Below are 24,216 nucleotides of genomic sequence, written 5' to 3'. Positions count from 1 at the left end.
GCCATCCCTTCTCATACTAGCTACTATGTTTCCCTGTCTTGCTGCTTCCTTTCAGTGTGGGTTTCTCGAGAATTGGATTCTATGTATCTGCTTCCTACTTGGAAGGGGTGGTGTTCTTTCTGATTTATAGTGCTGTTTATTTGAACCTTTAATAGCCAGGCTGCCTTGAGGTCTGACTGTCTGTGTTCTGGGGAACATTTATATCTGATGCGGGCATCTCCTTACAAGCACACTGTCTATGTGGAGTCTGTTCTAAATCCCCTTCATTGGTGAATTGCTCTGACATAATGATATTATCCATGTCTGGATCAATCCCTCCATATTCTCCTCCTTTCCCACCCTCTGAAAAACTATTTGTTCTATCGCGGTACTTAACGAAGAATTCTTTCATCCTCCTGCTACTGGAGTTCCTAATTAATTTCGGCACCCATGTCGATGGAGTCTTCCTTCTAGCTCCTTGATTTCCCCAACTGTCCTCCACTTGTGGGGCAATCATCGGAGATAGAGGATCTCTCCCCGATGTCTCTACTTCAGATTTAAATTTAGGGGGAGGAGCCGAAGATAACGCCGATTCCTCCCGTGTGCCCTGCTCGCAAGCTGTGCATGGTTTCTCCGAATTGGGAACATGAGAGTTCTGTGAGGAATGCTGTGGCTCTAGCTCCACTCCAAAAAATTCTGGACATATGATAAATATCTCTCCCTTCAAGATATGCAGGCACTGTTTCACTCTTACCGAATTTAACAGATTTAGGTTTCATCGGCACCTCATCTTTAAGAGCCGTCTCAGTAGTCTCCCTTTCAAAAGATGATACTCTCTCCTGCTCCTGCTGTTGGCTCGCTAGTTCTCCCTGTCCCTGCTCTGGAATGTCCTGAGAAGGATCAGTTCTATCGTGTTCTCCTATTCCCAATTTACAAGCCGCCATTCTTCGGGTGGACAGCAAAACAATTTCTTTATTTTTCTTTTAGTGAGGAACGTTCTCCACATCCCAATTAACTCATTTTCTTCTTCACTATTCCCATATTTTTTAACGATCATTTCTATATAGTTTATTCCTATTACAGATTTTAGTCCACCCAACGGCCAAAGTTCGTCTTTCAAAATTGCATTTAATTCCCCAGGTGATCCTCTTAGTCTATCCGCTTCATGTGGAAGCTCCTCGTAAATTATCCGTATCGGACTTTCTAATCTGTTTGATCGGTCCTTCTCGGAGACATTCCCCGTTCTCAGAACAATGCTCACAACACAAATTGCAAGCATCTTTGGAAACGTTTATTGCTATTTATCAACATGAGGACCAAAGTTGTACCAATGAAAGTCAAAGAAGCTATTATGAGACAGAGAAACACAAATAAAACTGTTAGAGACATTAGCCAAACCTAAGGCTTACCAAAATTAACTGTTTGGAACATCATTAAGAAGAAAGAGAGCATTGGTGAGCTTACTAATTGCAAAGGGACTGGCAGGCCAAGCAAGACCTCCCCAGCTGATGACAGAAGAATTCTCTCTAAAGTAAAGAAAAAACCCCAAACACCTGTCCCTCAGATCAGAAACACTCTTCAGTAGTCAGGTGTGGATTTGTCAAAGACCACTGTCTGCAGAAGACATAATGAACAGAAATACAGAGGCTACACTGCAAGATGCAAACCACTGGTTAGCCGCAAAAATAGGATTGCCAGGATACAGTTTGCCAAGAAGTACTTAAAAGAGCAACCACAATTCTGGAAAACGGTCTTGTGGACAGATGAGATGAAGATTAACTTATATCAGAGTGATGGCAAGAGCAAAGTATGGACCAGAGAAGGAACTGCCCAAGATCCAAAGCATACCACCTCATCTGTGAAACACGGTGGTGGGGGTGTCATGGCCTGGGCATTTATGGCTGCTGAATGTACTGGCTCACTTATCTTCATTGATGATACAACTGCTGATGGTAGTAGCATAATGAATTCTGAAGTGCATAGACACATCCTATCTGCTCGGGTTCAAAGGAATGCCTCAAAACTCATTGGCCGGCGGTTCATTCTACAGCAAGACATTGCTCCCAAACATACTGCAAAAGCAACAAAGGAGTTTTTCAAAGCTAAAAAATGGTAAATTCTTGAGTGGCCAAGTCAATCACCCGATCTGAAGCCAATTGAGCATACCTTTTATATGCTGAAGAGAAAACTGAAAGGGACTAGCCCCCAAAACAATCATGCTAAAGATGGCTGCAATACAGGCCTGGCAGAGCATCACCTGAGAAGACACCCAGCAACTGGTGATGTCCATGAATCACACACATCAAGCAGTCATTGCATGCAAAGGATCTGCAACAAAATACTAAACGTGACTACTTTCATTTACATGACATTGCTGTGTTCCAAACGTTATGGTGCCCTGAAATGTGGGGACTATGTATAAACACTGCTGTAATTTCTACATGGTGAAACCAAAAAATATAAAAAACATCGTTTATTAAATCTGACAAATGTGCACTTTAATCACGTGTGATTTTTCCTATTACAAATCTCAAATTGTGGAGCACAGAAAAAAATAAATGATGGGTCTTTGTCCCAAACATTATGGGGGGCACTGTAGATGACATCATTGATTTTTAAAAGGCCGTTTTCTCTCCCTTGGTACCCATTTGCCCATGGTATACATAGCATCCTTTTCGATTGTCCTTTTCATCTTATTTGCTAAAGCTGTCTCGGGTCCTCATTTTGACCTTCTGAGGTGTCGAGGTGTTGCCACACCACTATTGAGCAGTACGTAGAACCCCTGCATCATTGCAACAAATCATTTGCTAAGTTGTGATTTGTTTGAGTCAGATATTCACTTTTGAAATACCATTATTAAAATCTGTTCCATATTAATTTTCTAGACTCCATCGCAAAACAGCAGTTCAAATTCGGATGGGAGCCCAGTTCCACTGGGAATGAAGAGGAAGAATGGCGATAATGAGGACGATGATGATGAACCACCAGATAATATCAGGTTCGTTTATCCTGTGGTCGCCTTGTTTAACCATTCAATATATTCCCAAAATAGACACTAATTAGTACCACTTAATTTGAAGTAGCTAATGCCATAATCTCTCCATCACTGCTTTTCCATTTGTTGAGCAATAATTAATATGGAAAGGATGGGAATGCAGAGCAAAGTACTTTGAGACGTTGGAGCTATTAATTCTGTGTAGTGAAATTAGTATGCAAGTAGTTGTTCAATTAAAAGTTCTTTCTCCCACAGAGATCAAACTACAAATTAGGTAGACATATCACCATTTTATGAATATGTGATTATATAAACTGAAAGCATATGTGGATACCAAGTAGTTCTGTTCATTTGCAGTGCTTAACATTGTATTAAGTTACCTTAAGACTGTAATATCTGTACTGGTGGTGGTGACATGAGAAATACTTTTAAAAGTTGAATGTTTGTCTAAGATTGGCCCTTGGGAATAAGAGTGTTTTTAGAATAAACTCATTTTCTCAAGCCAATAATGTCAATTTATACTGAAGTCTTTACATTTGGATTCTGGCATCTGTAGTAATTGTAATTCATGCCACATGTCAACTCTTTATGCGCTGCGCATCCAAGCAGTGTGTATCTTCATAAGATCATGAGATCATAAGAGCATGCAATGAAGGTGTTCTGTTGTTCACAGCTAGCTGTCATGCTTTTTATCCAGTTTCAATGGTGAGCTTTGAGCTTCTATATCTTCTCTTAAACCCGGTGTGAATGTCAAAATAAAATGGATGACAATTATTCAGGAACCATTGTCTACATTGTTTCTTAACTTCCACGAGCTGAATTTCGTCTCTGGCTTTCTAGATTGTCAATGCTCGAAAAATTATGTATCCATATATCACTTTGTATATTTCAGTGTGTTTAACAAAAACTTCAATAATTGGCTCTTGAGGGAATGCTTGAATTGGTTTGGTTAATAGTTTATAAATGGCCACCTAAACTCTGCTTGTCAGGAAAATGAGTGATTTGGTTAGAATTACTAGGGTAGTGGTGTAGGACCAATTCAAATGTCAAGATTTTATACTGCATCAAGCATTTTGTGCTTTTGTTGGGTGTTGAAAATATTGGTTTGAAGATAATTCCATTTTGTTCAGTGCTTTCAGAACAGGACTAGTTTTGCCTATACTTGCTCTTTTTCTTTAGGTGCTCAATGACTTGGATTCATATGCCTGTGCATGGGTACCCAAAAGATTCAGTGTGATTTCTGTTCATTAAAAATCTTGCCTTCTTGCTTTTTCATAAGGCTGTGTTTTTTTTCAGTCATGTTTATATCTGCCCAGCTTTTAATGCTTTAGCCAAACAAGAAATTGTTGCAGGGCTTTGCGTAAACCTACTAGTACTGCTATACTTACCATGGTGGGTATTGCTGGAGGAATAATGGCCAAATTGGCCAAACAATGAGGGTTTGCCAACATACAGATTCATGTCATAGAATTCTTCAATTCTGTGCCACAGAGAGGCTGATTGAATTTTTGGACTCTCAATGTCAGGAAAGTAGCGATTTAAAAGTTCATCTAAAGTCATGAATGATGGAACAGGCTTGAGTTTGCCTTCATTTTGCTTTTATTTATTATGTTTTTAAAGTGCATTTTGATATCCTACCAAGCCAGTTTGTGAATTTGAATTTTGTTTATTAAATTATATTTGTTTAAAAATCCAAGAAAAAGTTGTGATCTCATGTTTCCGATGCAAGTTCAAGAAGCATTCTTAACTTATTCTCTTTTAAATATGATTCCAATGTTGCACCAATGTAGTTCACTTTTAAGGGCCTTGCAATGAGTCTAAGCAAGCAGTTCAGTTATATCACACTTTTGCTAGTGATAATAATAATATTTTTAAATTTTATTTTGCAGGTTGTGGGAAGATGGTTGGAAGCAACGTTACTATAAAAGAAAGTTTGATGTTGATGCTACTGATGAATCATTCCGCAGAAAAGTTGTAGAATCGTATGTTGAAGGTTTGTGTTGGGTTCTTCAATATTATTATCAGGTATGTACGATTTTTTGCTTCTGATCTATCTATTGAAGTAATATTACAGCAGATTCCAAATGTCTTTTTTAAGTGAGCATATTTTGAAATATTTCCCATTTTACTGAAATTCACAATCAAGAATCCTTGAGGCCAAGTAAAGGCATGCTGTGCAGCACCCTCTTGCAAATAGCAGGTGGAGGCGAAGAAGACATTTCCAAGCATGCTGATAGTTATTAATCCAGATGAAAATGCATTAATTGTCATTAAGCTTTTACTAGTTGTTTGTTGGAGGTATAAATTAGAACTTGCAGAAGAACCATCCATTTTGTCTGCTATGGCACTTGTCGCCGTAGCAGCCCATCGGGGAGTGGGTTCCTCTGTAGTTGAAGTGGGGTTGGGCTGGAGTTGCCACTGGCTGTGGGCCTCGAGTGTGAGCGGGGGGGTAACCGGGGACGGTCCAGTGGTGGTTTGGCAGCGCTTGCGATGCCGGGTTCTATCCTGGCTGCGGATGGGGTGCAGCAGCTGCCGGGAGCCGGTCCAGTCTTCCCCCCTCCCTTGCCCTCCGGGTGCCCGCCCCCCAGTCTCCCGCTGAAAAAATACAAAAAAATCGGACCCAAACTATACTCATCGCTTCGTTCGATTTTTATTTATAGCGTTCGCCCTTTGACAAATCCCATGATTTCTGGCGTTTTTCGGAATACCGTGCTCGCTTATTACATGAGTAGCTTACTGTCCATCCTTGTGATTAAAAATCTAAATACAAATATTTTTGTTTCCAAGGTAAATTGCATATAATTTTTAAGATCATTAAACGAAAGGGATTTAAAATAAAATTACATTCGATTTGCAGGGGTGTGCTTCCTGGAAATGGTTCTACCCGTTCCACTATGCGCCATTTGCTTCAGACTTCACAGACATTAAGGATTTGCCTTCCACGTTTGAAAAAGGAACACTGCCGGTGAGAAATTGACATTCGACACAAACGCATACTGCATACTGCGTGTTGCCTCTTGGTGACTTTTCCCCCTTTGTGTAAAAGTTAATAAAAACTACAGGAATGTAGATAATCCATTATGTAACTTGATGTTTTAAACAAATAGGGCAGATTTAGGTTGTACAATTTCCAGTGTTTATTGTCTGTGAATGCAGGATTCCCACTCCTAGCCAGGCCTAATGGTCTACCACAGCAGGCTGAAATGGTCTTGAGCATTTGAATGCAAGAAATAGATGCTTAGTTTGTTCCTCGTGACTTATTGAAAATACTCTACATGGGATAGATGATATTCAGCTATACTTGAAATGGTGTTCAGCTGAACTTGAAGTAATCTGTATTGTTAATCTGACTGTACAAACTTTCAAACTAAGCTATTTACATGTTTACCAAATAGATAATAGAGCCATTTTTGGTCATGTATGCTTGCTTGTTTGCATACATCTGCTTTTTTTGTCGGTGACAGTACATATTTTATGCTTAATTTTGAATAATGTGAACATATTTGAAATTTTGTTTGCAGTTCAAACCGCTGGAACAATTGATGGGAGTATTTCCTGCTGCAAGTGGTAACTTCCTCCCAAAGACCTGGCGGGTCCTGATGGAAGATCCAGTGAGTTGTTATGAAAAAAATGTCGACCTTTGTGGAAGACTGGTGTAAAAAACATATAATCTGCAAGTTATTGTCATAAAATGAACACTTCATTTAGTGTAGATGGAAAATATTTTAAAGTTTCAGTCCATTATCATTTCAATTATTTGTAATATTGTATTTGAAACTTGTTTATCTTTCAACCATCATTTCCTAAATATCAATATTCAATTACTAATCTTTCAATTCTATGGCCAATGTTTCTTTTCCGTCAGTTATGTTATTTTTTGTAACTTTACAGGATGTGGCTGGTGCTTTTGGAGTCCTTTGCCAATCATAAGTTCTAGCTGAATTAGGGCATTTGACACATCGTCTACCCGGTCATTCAATCATGGCTGATCTATCTTTCCCTCTCAACCCCATTCTCCTGACTTCTCCCCACAACCGCATTCTCCTGCCTTCTCCCCACAACCCCTGACACCCTTACTAATCAAGAATCCTGCTACTGTTGGTAGTGATAAACCTTATGTTGACACCGCCTTGGTTTACTAGGTCATCTCAGTGAGCAGTGAACACACACATTGCTTCAAAGTTTAGGGTCACACATAGGCTGTGTCACGTATCAGGAAAGGTTGGAGATTTCCTTGCCTGAATGACAATGACAAGTTTCTGACAATTTGGTACTCTCATGGTTGCCATTATTAATATAAACTTTTTATTCTACGTTTTTTAAATTGTGCTTGAATTAAACTCCCTTACTGCATTGAGATTTAAATTATTGTCTGGTGCTTCTAGAGTCCTTTACCAATTCCTGCTAGAGTTGAATTGTCAATCCTGGTCTGTGGTTTATCAGTTCAGTAACTTACATCCCCATGGATGGTAATGTAATTATTTAAGTCATCTAGAAATAGGATAACTAGTATATTGTGAGAAGAGTTGAGGTAACACATATCTTAATATATTTATTATGTCAGTATTCTCAGACGGATGTTGAAATTGGGTTTTGATGAGTCACTGCATTTAACCAAGGTACAAATAATTAAAAGATTTAAAATTGATTTGATAAAGAATTCAATGTTTAGGAAAATTCAAATCATGTACAAAATAAAACATCTTCCCATCATTTCTATCGACTATCCATACCACTTGGTATCTTACTGTATAGATGGCATGCCTGCTTCAAACGTTTAAAATCTAGTGTGTTTAATGTAATAATTTAGATAATTTCCTATCTCACAATGTTAGTGGAACTTGTTTTTTTTAAAAAAATACAAAATGCGATTTTAATTTCCATTTCTTAAGTCACTTAATTTTTACACAAATGATAAAGCTGGAGTTAATGTACATTAATGAGAACGGAGATGAAATAAATAACCTTTTCTTTGTTAACTACTTGAGAAATAGATGGAAATTAATAAGAATGTATGCTGTAATTCTGTACAAACAGATTTTAAGCTGTTTGTGATAACCTACATAAACCACAAATCCAGCTTTTTGGAGGAAAATGTCTGTGGTTGTTTTTGTATAGACTGAGATTGCCCAGAATACAGCTGAAAATGCAAATTTTATTTAACAGGACTCTTCAATCATTGACTTCTATCCTGATGACTTTGCACTTGATTTAAATGGAAAGAAATATGCTTGGCAAGGTATGATTTTTGACTTTCCATTAATATTCTCTCATATCCTAATGTGTTTCTCCTTTTGTTAATTTTAAATCAGGATTAAAGACAACTGTATTTTTTCATGAATTTATATGTACAAGCAGTAGGATATGCAAAACCCTGTGTACAAATTAAAAGTGGAAGTAGATATGAGAAAGGATGTCTTGTGTTGGAAGCAATTTGACTATATTATGATTCAGGAGCTGAACAAGGATCAGCAATGAGTGGGTAATTTTGCCTGTCATTAGTAACATGAATAAGTATGAGTCAGGTGGTAGTATTCCTGTTATTTCTTTCTTGTGTTATAATTAGATTGTATTTTTTATTTTCTATTAATATTCAGCTTAGAAAGAAATATTGAACTCCTGAGTACCGAGCTAGAATTTTCATGTTTCAAAGTTAATAAGGAAAATAGGTATTATTTAATGTGAACAATTTTGATCTCCATATTATAAAATGGAGGCACTGGAGAAGGTCAAAAATGATTTACTGGAATGGTGTCAGAACTGGAGATTGCACCTAAAAGGAGGATTAATGAAGGTCTTCAGGGTCATGGAAAGGTAGGTGCAGAGAAAATATATTATTACTAGCAGGCAAGACCACAATGAGAGGCTATGAATACAAGGTCATAACAGCAGTGAGTGGAATGTCAATCTAAACAGTCATAATAGCCCTGGTTGTTTTTTGTGTGTTAAGCAACCTCCCTTGCAGACTCGCTACAAACAACGGTTTGTTGTTCGGCTAAAACTCCAAAGAATTTTGCGAATGATCTTTTTTTTAAATCAATGTCTCGGCAGGAAAGGGCAACTAACCTTCGAAACAAAATGGAAATTGGAGGCAATAGACTTTGGAGATGGTCAAGATAAATAACTACAATTTACTTTGCTGACAGCACATATTGCAGCCACAGTGGTGGAGAGAATTAATGTACATTGCAGTGGTGGCTGTGGTAGTGATCAGGAAGGCAGCTTTACTGAAGATGGTGCTGAGGTTCTTTAGAAACATAGAAAATAGGTGCAGGAGGAGGCTATTCGACCAGCACCACCATTCATTGTGATCATGGCTGATCGTCCCCAATCAATAACACGTGCCTTCTCCCCATATCCCTTGATTCCATTAGCCCCTAGAGCTCTATCTAACTCTCTCTTAAATCCATCCAGTGATTTGGCCTCCACTGCCCTCTGTGGCAGGGAATTCCACAAATTCACAACTCACTGGGTGAAAAAGTTTTTTCTCACCTCAGTCTTAAATGGACTCCCCTTTATTCCAAGACTGTGGCCCCTAGTTCTGGACTCGCCCAACATTGGGAACATTTTTCCTGCATCTAGCTTGTCCGGTCCTTTTATAATTGTATATGTTTCTATAAAATCCCCCTCATCCTTCTAAACTCCAGTGAATACAAGCCCAGTCTTTTCCATCTTTCCTCATACGACAGTCCCAGGGATCAATCTCGTGAACCTACGCTGCACGAGGTTCACAAGGATGTCCTTCCTCAAATTAGGAGACCAAAACTGTAACACAATACTCTAGATGTGGTCTTACCAGAGCCCTACACAACTGCAGAAGAACCTCTTTACTCCTATACTGAAATCCTTTTGTTATTAAGGCCAACTTTCCTTCGGCTTTCTTCACTACCTGCTGTACCTGCACACCAACTTTCAGTGACAGGTGTACAATGTCACCCAGGTCTCGCTGCACCTCCCACTTACCTAACCTAACCCCATTGAGATAATAATCTGCCCCCTTGTTTTTGCCGCTAAAGTGGATAAACTCACATTTATCTATATTATACTGCATCTGCCCACTCACTCAATCTGTCCAGGTCACCCTGCAACCTCCTAACATCCTCTTCACAGTTCACACTGCCACCCAGCTTTGTGTCATCAGCAAACTTGCTAGTTTTGCTCCTAATTCCCTCTTCCAAATCATTAATATATATGGTAAACAGTTGTGGCCCCAACGCCGAGCCTTACGGCACTCCACTCGCCACTGCCTACCAGTCTGAAATGGACCCGTTCACTCCTTTTTGCTTCCTGTGCCAACCAATTTTCTATCCATGTCAACACCCTACCCCCAATACCATGTGCTCTAATTTTAGTCACCAGTCTCCCCTGTGGGACCTTATCAAAGGCTTTCTGAAAGTCTAGGTACTCTACATCCACTGGCTCCCTTTCATCCATTTTACTTGTCACATCCTCAAAAAATTCCGGAAGATTAGTCAAGCACGATTCCCTTTCATAACTCCATGCTGACTTGGACTGATCCTTTTACTGCTATCCAAATGCCCCATTATTACCTCTTTAATAATTGACTCCAGCATCTTTCCCACCACTGATCAGGCTAACTGGTTTGTAATTCCCTGTTTTCTCTCTCGCTCCTTTCTTGAAAAGTGGGATAACATTAGCTATCCTCCAATCCACAGGAACTGATCCTGAATCTATTGAACATTGGAAAATGATCACCAATGCGTCCACTATTTCTAAAGCCACCTCCCTGAGGACCCTGGGATGCAGACCATCCGGCTCAGGGGATTTATCATCCTTCTGTCCCATTAGCCTACCCAATACTATTTCTCGCCTAATGAAAATTTCTTTCAGTTCCTCTTCCCCCTTAGATCCTCTGTCCTCCAGTATATCTGGGAGATTGTTTGTATCTTCCTTCATGAAGACAGGATTGAAGCAGCACTCAATCCAGGGGAAGGGTCCACCACAGATAAACATTTTACTTCCAATATACCATCAATTCAAATGTGTGCATGGAAAAACATTCCAGACCTGCATTGTCATTGATGCATTTCATTTATTCTACTTCTCAATCTGATGCACTAATATTTAAGGTGTTCGTGACTACGAAGGATGTTTTGGCTACTCTTTATAATATCTGTCCAATTATATACATCTTTTACAGGGCTTCTAAAGTAAGTCAAAATTTTAGTTTTGTCTCTTCTCCCATACATTTATTTCCTCTGGCCATAGCAGTCATTTTCAGAGGCAAATTAGCCAGCTCTTCCATTTTCTTGATCGCAGTTAACATTGAGTTCTCTGGCAGTTAAATGTTGTGTAAGAACATTACTTGCCACAAACTCAAGTCACCCATAGCTGTTAATGTCTTCTGCTGTCTTCCAGTATTGCAATACCTATGCAGCAATATGCGTTTGAAAGGTTTCAGATGGGCTTGAAAGCTTCTTTGTTAACATCTGTTTAGGTTATGGGGAAGGAATGTCTACACTGGTTCCTTTGAAGGTGCATTTTTGTCCAGATTGCATGAAGAATTGTGTTTAGCCCAGCATTGTCTCTTGGTCAGAGTTATTTTGAGAAGCAGGTGATGCTGTTGTCAATCATGATTGAAATAGCTCAATCATTTAAAACTATTGAAAGTTGACCATATTTGCATCAGGCTACATATAGAGTAAACTACACAAAAGAGTTTTTGTGTGCAACTTTTGGAATAATGTTGGGAGTATCTGTGAGAACCACAATACATCCCTGATACCTATTCTCTGAGCATATTAAAATGGTGCAACATCACTATTGAGATTTGGAATTTGTATTCTGAATGATTAAATATAGAGTAGGATAAATACCAGAGTATTTAAGAGGCACTTTGGATCTTGCTTGGATTGCCACTTTGGATGAGTAATAAGAGATTTTCAATTGCTATGCAAGCCCAATCGATGTGTATTACCTAGTTATTTCATGTACTAATAGGAGTCTTGTCTGCCTCTTTAGGTGTTGCACTTCTACCATTTGTTGATGAAAGGCGGCTTAGAGCAGCTCTAGAAAAAGTTTACCCTGATCTCGCCGCCGATGAAAGTAAGTATGTTCATTCAGTTTTTAGTATCTAAAACACAAAACGTCAACAATAGTAAAGGTGGACAATTGATTTGGTTTAATCATTTCACATAAGATTAGTTGGGTTTTTTTTTAATTCTTGTACGTCATAAATGCAGATTATTTTGATAAACTTAAGTTTAAGATTTTTCTTTCGGTACTATTTTTAAGTTGCGTTTACATTTCATGTGTCAATGTGGTGAGGTACAGTTAGTGAAGATCTTGTTACAGCATCACAGGAATATTTACTTAGACAACACACAAAGCCATGAATAATACATAAACTACACAAATTCTACAAGACAGAGAAAGGAAGAAAACTGTAACCAAAAAAGTAGTGCAAAAACACAATTAGAAAATTTCTGTAACTCCTGCTTAATGTTAGCCGTGAAGGTTTGGTCCGGATGGTAGGGATCCTTGATGATAGATGGCGTAATTGAATTCAGAAGAAAAGATGCTTGAAATAGTTGTATTGAACTAAAATTTTGAGTATCTTAATTGCAGCTCGACGTAATAGCCTTGGGAGCGATGTGATATTTGTTGGAAAGCACCACAAAGTATTTGACTTTATTGCTGAGTTGCAAAATGGTGATGCTGAGGTAAATTTGAAACATTTAATTTATATTGCTACTTGCTGCGTATTTTCCTCCATGTATTTTTACCTACCCTTATAAAATGAAACTTGTCGTTAAAGGGTGTAGAGATGCCTCCTGAACTTTGCCATGGCATAAAAGGTCTTCTAACATTGGCTAGTGATGTAATAAAGCCAGGAAAGTAAGTGCTTATTCTATCAAAATATTTATAATGTAGTAAATAGTGTGATCATATTATGCAATAATATCATATGTGACCTGTGGCGCCGACGATGGCTGCCACAGTGTACTGCTCCTTGCTGTTGTTTGTTTTTGTTCGTTTATGTCGTCTGTGAAAATCCAACAAAGATCGCTTTCATGAGAGAGGTGCTTGTTAACATCAGATATTCAGTATCGCCAAACATTGTTCCGGATTTCTCTCACTCGCTGGATTATTTGGACATGCTCGTCGGCGTGGCTGTGTTCAAGGTCTTGAGGCGGAGGAGGACCCGTGGAAAGTGCTCCAGAGCACTAGCCCGACTCTGGTGACGAGGATTACGCACACTGCTCCCGAGTATATTCCTTGTAAAACTACGTTCTCTCAACAACAAAGTGGACGAACTGCAACTCCTGTGCCAAACAAACAAGGACAGATATCACAAGCTGCTGCCCTGTGTTTCACCGAGACATGACTGTGTGAGTCGACCCCGGACAATGCGCTGCAACTGACTGACTTTCAACTACACAGAATGGACCGCAAAGCGGGTAAAATCAAGAGGCCGGTGGAATATGCTTCTATACTAACCAGGGCTGGTGCTGTGACATCACGGTACTGTCTAACTTCTCTTCAGCTAATCTGGAATCTTTTTTTATAAATTGCGAACCCTTTTATTCTCCGAGGGAATTTACCTCATTTATCCTCGCATTTATCCCCCCTCCCCCCAAGCCTGCTTAGGTGACGCGCAAATGCATCTCGCTAACATCATCCGGGAGCTTCCAAAAACCAGACATCACGTTACCTGCCCCACTAGAGGGGAGAGACCACTCGATCATTGTTATACTACAATCAGGAACGCATATCGCTCTGTTCCCCTTGTGGCTCTGGCACTCTCTGGTCATTGTTTAGTTCACCTTATTTCGACCTAAGCAGAAACTAATCTGCTATACCTGTGGTCAGAACAATGAAAAAGTGGACAAGCGAGGGCATTGAAAACCTACAGACTGTACTGATTGGAATGTGTTCAGGGAAGCAACCACAAGCCTCGATGAATATACAGACACTGTGACATCATATGTCAGCTTTTCTGTACACCAACAACTGCACATCCACAGACTCCTGTCAAGCTTCTCAAGTTTGCGGACGACACAACACTGATTGGACTGACCCAGGATGGGGAGAAATCTGCCTACAGACAGGAAGTGACACAGCTGGCTTCCTGGTGCCATCACAACAACCTGGAGCTCAATGCTCTTAAGAAGGTGAAATTGATTGTAGACTTTAGGAGAGTTTCCTCTCCCCTCCCCCCACTCAACATCAACAACCCGCAGTTACATCTGTGGAGTCATTTAAGTTCTTTGGAACCATTATCTCCAGGGACCTTAAATGGGAGGCCACCGTTGACTACATAGTCAAAAAGGGCTATGTAGTCAATAGAAACACATTCTGCCACAGGCAACAATGGTCCAGTTTTATACCGCCATCAAAGAACCTGTCCTCGACTCCATCATGGCCTGGTTTGGCTCAGCCGCCAAGCATGACATCCGGAGGCTGAAACGCATCGTTCGATCAGCCGAGAATGTTGTTGGCTGCAACCCCCCCCCCCCCCCCCCCCCCCCCCCCCCCAATCAACGAACTGTACACTGCAAGGGCCAGGAAGTGAGCGGGTAAGATCACCTCTGAACCCTTTCACCCTGGCCACAAACTCTGAAGCACTTCCCTCTGGAAGGCGACTCCGGACTATCAAAGCCACCACAGCCAGACATAAAAACAGCTTTTTTCTGCGAGCAGTGGCTCTACTCAACAGCCAAAAGTCTGTAGCCTCCTTTTGCTCTGGTATTTTATTTAATTCTTCACATGATTAAATTATAATGTTTTATTTTTAATTGTATACTGTATATCGTGTTGTTACTTGCGAGCAAAGCACCAAGGCAAATTCCTTGTATGTATACATACTTGGCTAATAACATTTATTCAATTCAATGTAGATCTAATTGTATATTTGAGTGACAGAAAAGCTGTGTCTGGATTTGCAGGATTCATTTAATAAGTGTAATATTTTGTTTCTGTCAAAAAAAAAACACTCATCTCCTATGCAGGAGGAGTACTAGAAAGATGAATGTAATTCATATAGTGAAAATGCACTTCATTATTCAAGGTAGTCAAGTGTTCCTTTGTGGGCTGGAAGGGGTGAGGTCCAAACTTGTCAACAGATACAACCAGTTTCCCAATTATTTTTTGTGCACTGAGCTGAATCCTAATTTGAAAGGAAATGGGTGTGTGTGTTTATTTGTAGGATAAGGGATTTGCCATGTACACATAATATAAATGATCGGTAACTTGAGGTGTGTTGATTTAATGTGAATGCAGGGTAATTAATGACTTTTAAAATGCTTAGATGGCTTTGCAAGACACTCCTTTGATATTTGATTGCACAATTTTTTTTCCCTCCTTAGGCCGGTTGCTTCTCCCATTCCAGCATTGAACGACATTGTTGAGAATAATGCATGCAGGTGCGTGAAAATGTATTAGTTGTACTTAATAACATTTATTCTGTTTTGTTGATATCTGTTAAAAAGAGGAATTTTCCTAATCAAAATTTCTCCCTACCCATTTCTAGTATACTATTCAAGGATCCTCAGTTTGATGATGACTATATATTCAAAGCTACTTTAATACCAACAGCAGTGTGAGTAATAACTTCCAAAATTTTTATTTTATTGTAGCATTCACAAAATGTATCCCAATACTCATCTGTTTAAGTATAGTCCCCACTTCTCATTTAGTTCTCACTTCGAGATGCAAAAGTTGCTAAAGTGCAACCAGCGTGGATATATTAAAGATAAATTGCATCCAAAGGAAAAACCTGGAGCGTGGACCTAAATTGGTTGGGGAGATTATGATTTTGACGTAATCGTCCCTGTTATTGTACACTGAACTGGCAAAATGGTCGCCTGGCCTGAAAGATGTAATGCTCATTAAATTGTTTGGTGCCTCGTTTCTTTTTCAGAAAGCCTCCAAAAACGCTAAAACCAGGTGATTGGGAGCAGGCTAATTCAAAACAGCCTTGGAGGCCTAGACTTGGCTTTAATCCAAATCGGCAACAGGTCCACCTGGATCAGTCAGCATTCAGAACATTGGGGTAAGTGACCTATCAGATCATCAGAGTAAAAGTCTGGTGAAATATGCTTTGATCAAAAAGATCATTTCGACACCTCCAAGACTCTCAAGCCTGTTTATGTACTTGAGAGGACTAAAACAGGGATTCTTTTTTCATGTAGTGGAATGTGACTACCTTTCTCTGATTCCTCAGAGTCCATTTTTTCCACACAAGAGGACTGTCCCTTTGGGGAAGCATACCCCCTGGAGTGTGGAGTGATATGCAGGCAGTTTGGATAGCCATGCACTCGGTTAATATCTATCAGTCAGTTTTCAACTGAGTTTGTTACTGTTGCTGTTATCCATTCTAAATCCTAGTTTCAAAATTTGGCCTTGCTATAAAGGACGTTCTTGCCTTTCGACTTTGATGTTTGTCCTGGTTTTCTTCCATCATTATACAACTGCTGCACTGAAGTCTGTTCCAGATTCCATTCAAGGGCTTGATATAATTAATGCAATTGTTGGATGGAAACAGTGCCTTCAGCGTGTTTATTAGATTTTGGATTTGATCCTCTCATGCCAGCTTGTGCAGAAATTAGAATGCAAGTAGAGACTATTTGGAAAATTGAATTTGTAAAGACTTGGGCATGGCGCCATTTCCACATAATCATGCCCGTCATTGAACATGAATTAGTCACATTGTTGGTCCATTTCCATTTTGACCACAGAAGTAGAGCATATAAATCATTATTGTCATTCAGATAATTGCTGTTGATACAGATTTTAGCACAGACTGAAGTAGCACACTAGCTCCTAAAATTGTTTGGTGTGTTGTTTCTAGTTTACGTGTACTCTGCTTCTGTGCATGGCCAAACTATATGCCAGTACTTCTAGGGAACATCACCTAATGTCACTACAAAGCTTTTGCATTAGGACATGCCTTGGTATATGGTCCAAATAAGTTTCTTCCCTCCTAACTTCACTAATACACCCTTCTATTCTTTAATCCCTTGTTTATGTATTGAGCTTCTCACAGAGTATGTCTTGTGATGGCTTGTTTTGCTCTGAATGTAGAGAGCTTGCCTCTGAACCCCATCCTCAATTTGTTTGGGGTTATCTGATATTTACAGCACCCACTTCAGGCCTTCCCTGTAATTGGTGAAACATCTTTTCTAATTCTGTAGCATCAAAATGTTCCATAATCTTCAAAACTGGCAGGTCATCGTCCACCAATCATTACAGCATTAAGTCATCATTACAGGCCCTGACAATATTTTCTCAGTTAAGTTCTCAATTATGCATCAGAATAGATGTGTCTACTTACTGCTTTGTCAAGTACATCTGTGAAAATAATATGATTCAGATTTGGTAATCTTGGTCCCTTGGTTGTTAATGTTCAGTTTAGAATTGTTACAGATAATAGTTATAGGATTTAGACCTTTGAAGGCTTTTGACTTCAATTTCCACCACTCAAATCAAAACACATTTAGTTAGTTAAAATAAAAATAACCTGAGTTGTATTATCTGCACAAGTGTACATATTGTCTCTTTAATTTTGTTTTAGCCATGTTATGTCAAAAGAGCGCACACAGGGTGTTTACAGTTACACTCCTCCGCCTAGTTATCAACAAGCGAAAAATTCTCGTCCCCCACTGATGAGAGCACCACCATCTCTTACTGTCCCACTGCCAAGTAAGTTTTCTGATGGACATGATTGACAGAGTAAGTAGTAAACTTGTCATAAACTAAGGCCTGATTTGCCAAATTTGCAGAAATAGGTTTCTCTTTTACAAATGAAAATAAAACGCTAGTAGTTGAGTTATAAGTTGCAAAGCAATGGCCTAGTTGCTGTATTTAATCACTGGCCATTAAGAAAATTAATTGCAAAACTGAAAAAAATATTTGAATATCCCTTCCTGACATTCTGCTTGCAGGCATATACAGTGCCCTCCATAATCTTTGGGACAAACCCCCGTCATTATTTATTTTCCTCTGTACTCCACAATTTAAGATTTGTAATATAAAAAAATCACATGTGGTTAAAGTGCACATTGTCAGATTTTAATTAAGGCCATTTTAGTTTCACCATGTACAAATTACAGCTGTGTTTATACATAGTCCCCCTGTTTCAGGGCATCATAATGTTTGGGACACAGCAATGTCAAGTAAATGAAAGTAGTCGCGTTAGTAATTTGTTGCATATCCTTTGCATGCAATGACTGCTTGAAGTCTGCGATTCATGGATATCACCAGTTGCTGGGTGTCTATGGCTGTATTGCAGCCTTGGTTAGCTTATGCTTCTTTTGGAGGCTAGTCCTCTTCAGTTTTCTCTTCATCATATAACAGGCATGCCCACTTAGGCTCAGTCGGGTGATTGACTTGGCCACTCAAAAATGGACAATTTTTTAGCTTTGAAAAACTCCTTTGTTGCTTAAGCAGTATGTTTGGGATCATTATCTTGCCATAGAATGAACCGCCGGCCAATGGATTTTGAGGCATTTGTTTGAACTTGAGCAGATAGGATGCGTCCATACACTCCAGAATTCATTATGCTACTACCATCAGCAGTTGTATCATCAATGAAGATAAGTGAGCCAATCCTTCAGCAGCCATACATGCCCAGGCCAAAATACCCCAACACCGTGTTTCACAGATGAGGTGGTATGCTTTGGATCTTGGGCAGATCCTTCTCTCCTCCATACTTTGCTCTTGCCATCACTGATATAAGTTAATCTTCCTCTCATCTGCCTACAAGACCTTTTTCCAGAACTGTGGTTGCTTTTTTAAATAATTCTTGAAAAACTTTAACCTGGCCATCCTATTTTTGCAGCTAACCAGTGGTTTGCATCTTGCAGTGTAGCCTCTGTATTTCTGTTCATGAAGTCTTCTGTGGACAGTGGTCAATGACAGACCCACACCTGACTACTGAAGAGTGTTTCTGATCTATTGGACAGGTGTTTAGGGATTTTTCTTTATTTTAGAGAGAATGCTTCTGTCATCAGCTGTGGAGGTCTTCCTTGGCCTGCCCGTCCCTTTGCGATTAGTTAGCTCATCAGTGCTCTCTTTCTTCTTAATGATGTTCCAAACAGTTGATTTTGGTAAGCCTAAGGTTTGGATGATGTCACTAACAGTTTTATTCTTGTTTCTCAGTCTTATAATGGCTTCTTTGACTTTCGTTGGCACAACTTTGGTCCTCATGTTGATAAACTGCAATAAAAATTTCCAAAGGCGATGGAAAGACTGGAGGAAAGACCATGTGCTGAGGGATCACTTGCAGTGCATTCAGCAAGTTTTCAGACCCCTTCACTTTTTCCACATTATGTTACGATACAGCCTTATTGTTAAATGGATTAAATTCATTTTTTTTTATCATCAATCTATCACAATACCCCATAATTATAAAACAAAAACGGGTGTTTAGAATTTATTTCTAAGTAAAAAAGAAATAACTGAAATATCACATTTACATAAGTATTCAGACCCTTCATGGCTTGGTTTTTGCTCTGGCATGCACTGTCAACTGTGGGACTTTATTATATAGACAGGTGTGTGCCTTTCCAAATCATGCCCAATCAATTTAATTTGCCACTGATGGATTCCAATTACGTTGTAGAAACATCTCGACGATAATCAATGGAAACAGGATGAAGGGTTCAAGCTAAATTTTGAGTGGCATAGCAAAGAGTCTGAATACTTGTGTAAATGTGATATTTCAGTTATTTATTTTTAATTACTTTGCAAAAATTTCAAAACACCTGTTTTCGCTTCAATCTGGGGTATTGTATGTAGATTGATGATTAAAAAAAATTAATGTAACCCATTTAAAAAAAAACGGTGAAACATAACATTATGTGGAAAAAGGGAAGGGGTCTGAATACTTTCTGAATGCACTGTATACCTGCATTAAGGAGGCAATTAAACAAACCTGAGCAATTACAAACACCTGTGAAGCCATGTGTCCCAAACATTGTGGTGCCCTGAAATCGGGGGAGTTTGTATAAACACAGCTGTCATTTCTACATGGTGAAACCAAAATGTATAAAAATGGCCTTTAATAAAACCTGACAATGTGAACTATAACCACATATGATTTTTTGTATTTCCTATTACAAATCTCATTTTTCCTATTACAAATTGTGGAGTACAGAGGCAAATAAATAAATGATGGGTCTTTGTCCCAAACATTATGGGGGGCACTGTGCATTAATGGGAAAGTTCATACCTCATGCACTGCAAGCTAAGTGTCCCTCCGTGCTGCATATTTGTCTCTTGATGGCATTTGCGCATCTGCTGTCGAGATGATGTGGCAAACTTGGATGTTTTGTATTTAAAACAAATGTAGCTGCCTTAGGAGTTAAACCAATATTGGATTAGCACATGGCTTGCCACCTGGGCACTTTAAATATTTAAAAAATCCCTGTAGGATCATGTTGGATGGGAGAGATCTCCTGGATTACACTCTCACACTGATCAGCATAGATGCATAGTCAAAAGCCTGCCGTTTGCTCCCGCTTCAGATGAAATTGTCTGTCCCTCTTCACGTCACCTTAAACCTCACCAGCTTCTTCCCCGCCCCCCACCCCCCACCCAAAACCCTATGTGATCCACGTGGTATGCTGAAAATCAAGAAAGTAATAATTGCAGGCAGCCTATTATAAGCAAGGAGAAAAAGAACAATTTTAAAGGGGAGGGAAGGAGTCGAGGGACTATTCGAATAGAAAGATGGAACGCGTGTAAATATAAGATAACAGAAATTTCATGGGTCCTTCAGCCAGTTTCCACCCTCCCAGCTGTCTTCACTTGCTGATGGATCCTGGTTTTCCTGCCCATGCTCCCTTGTATGTGCTCTGAGAGTACATTGGGGTGATGCAGTGGCAGAGTTGCTACCTCGTAGTGCCAGAGACCCAGGTTCGATCCTGATTATCTGTGCATATCTGTACAGTGTTTGTACCTTCTCCCTGTGACCTGCGTGGGTTTTCTCTGGGATGCTCTGGTTTCCTCCCACACTCCAAAGATGTACAGGTTTGTTGGCTAATTGTCTCAGTATAAATGTAAATTGTCCCTTGTGTGAGTAGGATAGTGTTAGTGTGCAGGGATTGCTGGTCGGTCAGAAATCTGGTGTGCAGCTGGCCAAAATACTTGTACATAGAAACAGAGAAAATAGGTGCGGGAGTATGCCAAGATTCAATGTGATCCCGGTTGATCATCCACAATCAGTACCCCGTTCCTACCTTCTCCCCATATCCCCTGATTCTTCTAGCCCTAAGAGCTCTGTCTAACTCACTTTTGAATGCATCCAGTGAATCGGCCTCCACTGCCTTCTGATGCAGAGAATTCCACAAATTCACAAGTTTCTGGCTGAAAATGTTTTTCCTCATCTCAGTTCTAAATGGCCTACCCCATATTCTTAAACTGCAGCCCCTGGTTCTGGACTCCCTCAGCATCGAGAACATGTTTCCTGCATGTAGCTTGTCCAATCCCTTAAGAATTTTATATATTTCTATAATATACCCTCTCATCCTTCTAAATTCCAGTGAATACAAGCCCATTAGTTCCATTCTTTCATCATATGACAGTCCCACCATCCCAGGAATTAACCTGGTGAACCTACGCTGCAGTCCCTCAATAGCAAAAATTTCCTTCCTCAAATTAGGAGACCAAAACTGCACACAATGTTGCAGGTGTGGTCTCACTAGGGCCCTGTACAACTGCAGTAGGACCTCCTTGCTTCTAAACTCAAATCCTCTCGCAATGAAAGCCCACATTCCATTAGCTTTCTTCACTGCCTGCTGGACCTGCATGCTTACTTTTAGTGACTGATGTACAAGGGCACCCAGTTCCCGTTGCATTTCCCTTTTTTTCAAATCTGACACCATTCAGATAATAATCTGCCTTGTTCTTGCCATCAAAATGATAGCCTCACATTTATACACATTATACTGTATCTGCCCACTCATCCAAACCTCTCCAAGTCGCCCTGCATCCTCATGGTATCCTCTTCATAGTTCACACTGCCACCCAGCTGGATGTCATCTGCAAATTTTCTAATGTTACTTTTAATTTCTACATCTAAATCAATATATATTGTAAATAGCTGATGTACCAGCACCGAATCTTGAGGCATCCCACTCGTCACTGCCTGCCATTCTGAAAGGGACCCGTCAATTCCTACTCTTTATTTCCTGTCTGCCAACCAATTTTCTATCCATGTCAATACCCTACCCCCAATACCATATGCTCTAATATTTGCCCACTAATCTCCTATGTGGGACCTTATCAAAGGCTTCCTGAATGTCCAGATACACTACATCCACTGGCTCTCTCTTATCTATTTTACTTGCTACATCCTCAAAAAATTCCAGAAGATTAGTCAAGCTAGATTTCCCCTTCATAAATCCATGCTGACGATGGTGTCACTGCTATTCAAATAATTGACTCCAGCATCTTCCCCACCACCGATGTCGGGCTAACTGGTCTATAATTCCCTGTTTTCTCTCCATCCTTTCTGTTTACAGATGTTAAAGCATCTGGTTCTTCTACTCTTTTTAAATTTTAATTGTTAGCTGTTTTCTATTCTCAGTGGAATTGGAAAACACAATAGCTACTTTTTTTTAAGGTTAAAAGAGGCCCCTTGTTTAACAGATGTATGCCATCATTGAACTTTCGCAAAGTTCTCGCTCCCTACTTTGGCTAACCGTTTAAATACACCTGTTTAAGAAGGAACTACAGATGCTGGAAAATCAAAGGTAGACAAAAATGTTGGAGAAACTCGGCGGGTGAGGCAGCATCAATGGAGCAAAGGAAATAGGCAACGTTTTGGGTTGAAACCCTTCTTCAGACTGATGTGGGGGGGGGGGAGAAGAATGGAAGAGGTGGAGACGGGCTGAAGGAGAGCTGAGAAGGGGAGAAGAAAGCAGGGACTACCTGAAATTAGAGAAGGCAATGCTAATACCACTGGGGTGCAAACTGCCCAAGGGAAATATGAGGTGCTGCTCCTCCAATTTACGGTGGTCCTCGCTCTGGCCATGGAGGAGGCCCGGGATAGAAAGGTCGGATTCGGAATGGGAGGGGGCGTTTAAGTGCTGAGCCACCGGGAGATCAGGTTGGTTATTGCGAGCTGAGGTGTTCATCGTTAATTATCGTTACCTTTTTGCATATCTTTCATTCATTGTTCTTTATCTCCACATCACCATCTATATCTCTCGTTTCCCTTATCCCTAACCAGTCTGAAGAAGGGTCTCAACCCGAAACGTCACCCATTCCTTCTGTATATATGCTGCCTGTCCCACTGAGTTACTCCTGCATTTTGGGTCCCTTTTCAATTAGATCTTTTTTTTAAATAGTGGCGGAATCCAGGTGTGGCTGATCACAACTGATAGGTACCATTATTTAATATCTGACTTCTATCCACTGATGTTTCTCAGCACTCATTATGCAATTAAATTGATTTTTTAATTTATTTAAATTATGTCAAACTTTTTTGTCAATTTGATGTAGGGGCTTTAGTTTTATTTTAAGAAAATAAATGGATTCTAACTGTTACGACTATATTAAGCAAAATAATTGAATCGTAAGCTAGCAGATCTCAACAAACTACATTTTCATACATACAGACACGCGTTTTGATTTGGATGCAGCTCAGAATATTGTATCTACGGAAAATGTGTGTTGGGGTAATGGAGTATTCAATGCTTCCACCGGTGGGGATATTTAACACTCGAGTTAAATGGTTTTTCTGATTTAGGCACTCGGAGGAAATTATGTTATCATAAACCAGCATCCTATTGTCTTATATTGCACCCATTGCAGAAGATAGTTTAAAACACTTGTGTTTTGTAGGTGCAGATTGGAATTTATGGTCATGCAGTCTTTACATGGATTTCCTTTTGAATATGTATATTGGTCTCATTTCATGACCTCAACTCGTTCCTTCTAGTTTGTGGTTTGTAGAATTGATGTATCTTTTCATTTCCAGTTCTTAATTTTCTTAATTCTTTATAAAATTGGAGGATCAGAAAAGCACCACATTTAGATCCCGTTTTGCTGTTATAAAGCATTTTAAATTTGAATTAATAGCTCAATAATATTTATTTATTCCACTGATATCCACACCACCGACCCACGGTTTTGTTTTGTCTGTCGAAATTTGTCAAAGGTTAGTGACGCTGAGAATTGGTCATAGATCGAGGAAGGTCAGGCCAGTCAATCAGAATGTTACTGCTTTCTTCCCTTTCTACCCCTAAAATATATGTTTTAGTGTTTCTATCAGC

General features: G+C 39.6%; 1 protein-coding gene across 3 annotated transcripts in view; it reads left to right on the top strand.

Annotated features, from left to right (window-relative positions):
- The window catches only part of xrn2 (5'-3' exoribonuclease 2), a 68,672-nt gene that overhangs the window by 30,294 nt on the left and 14,162 nt on the right, over positions 1–24,216 (top strand). For all 3 annotated transcript variants that reach the window (XM_055638980.1, XM_055638979.1, XM_055638978.1), the window contains 12 exons: positions 2,865–2,977; positions 4,864–4,999; positions 5,832–5,939; positions 6,496–6,585; positions 8,141–8,213; positions 11,957–12,040; positions 12,563–12,657; positions 12,753–12,832; positions 15,304–15,360; positions 15,468–15,536; positions 15,858–15,989; positions 17,511–17,638. In XM_055638980.1, the coding sequence (XP_055494955.1) occupies positions 2,865–2,977; positions 4,864–4,999; positions 5,832–5,939; positions 6,496–6,585; positions 8,141–8,213; positions 11,957–12,040; positions 12,563–12,657; positions 12,753–12,832; positions 15,304–15,360; positions 15,468–15,536; positions 15,858–15,989; positions 17,511–17,638 (1,165 nt within the window). The remainder of the gene's footprint in view (positions 1–2,864; positions 2,978–4,863; positions 5,000–5,831; positions 5,940–6,495; positions 6,586–8,140; positions 8,214–11,956; positions 12,041–12,562; positions 12,658–12,752; positions 12,833–15,303; positions 15,361–15,467; positions 15,537–15,857; positions 15,990–17,510; positions 17,639–24,216) is intronic.

The sequence above is a fragment of the Leucoraja erinacea genome, chromosome 8 (assembly GCF_028641065.1).
Source record: "Leucoraja erinacea ecotype New England chromosome 8, Leri_hhj_1, whole genome shotgun sequence".
Lineage (NCBI taxonomy): Eukaryota > Metazoa > Chordata > Chondrichthyes > Rajiformes > Rajidae > Leucoraja > Leucoraja erinaceus.
This window is presented reverse-complemented; position numbering and strand designations above follow the sequence as displayed.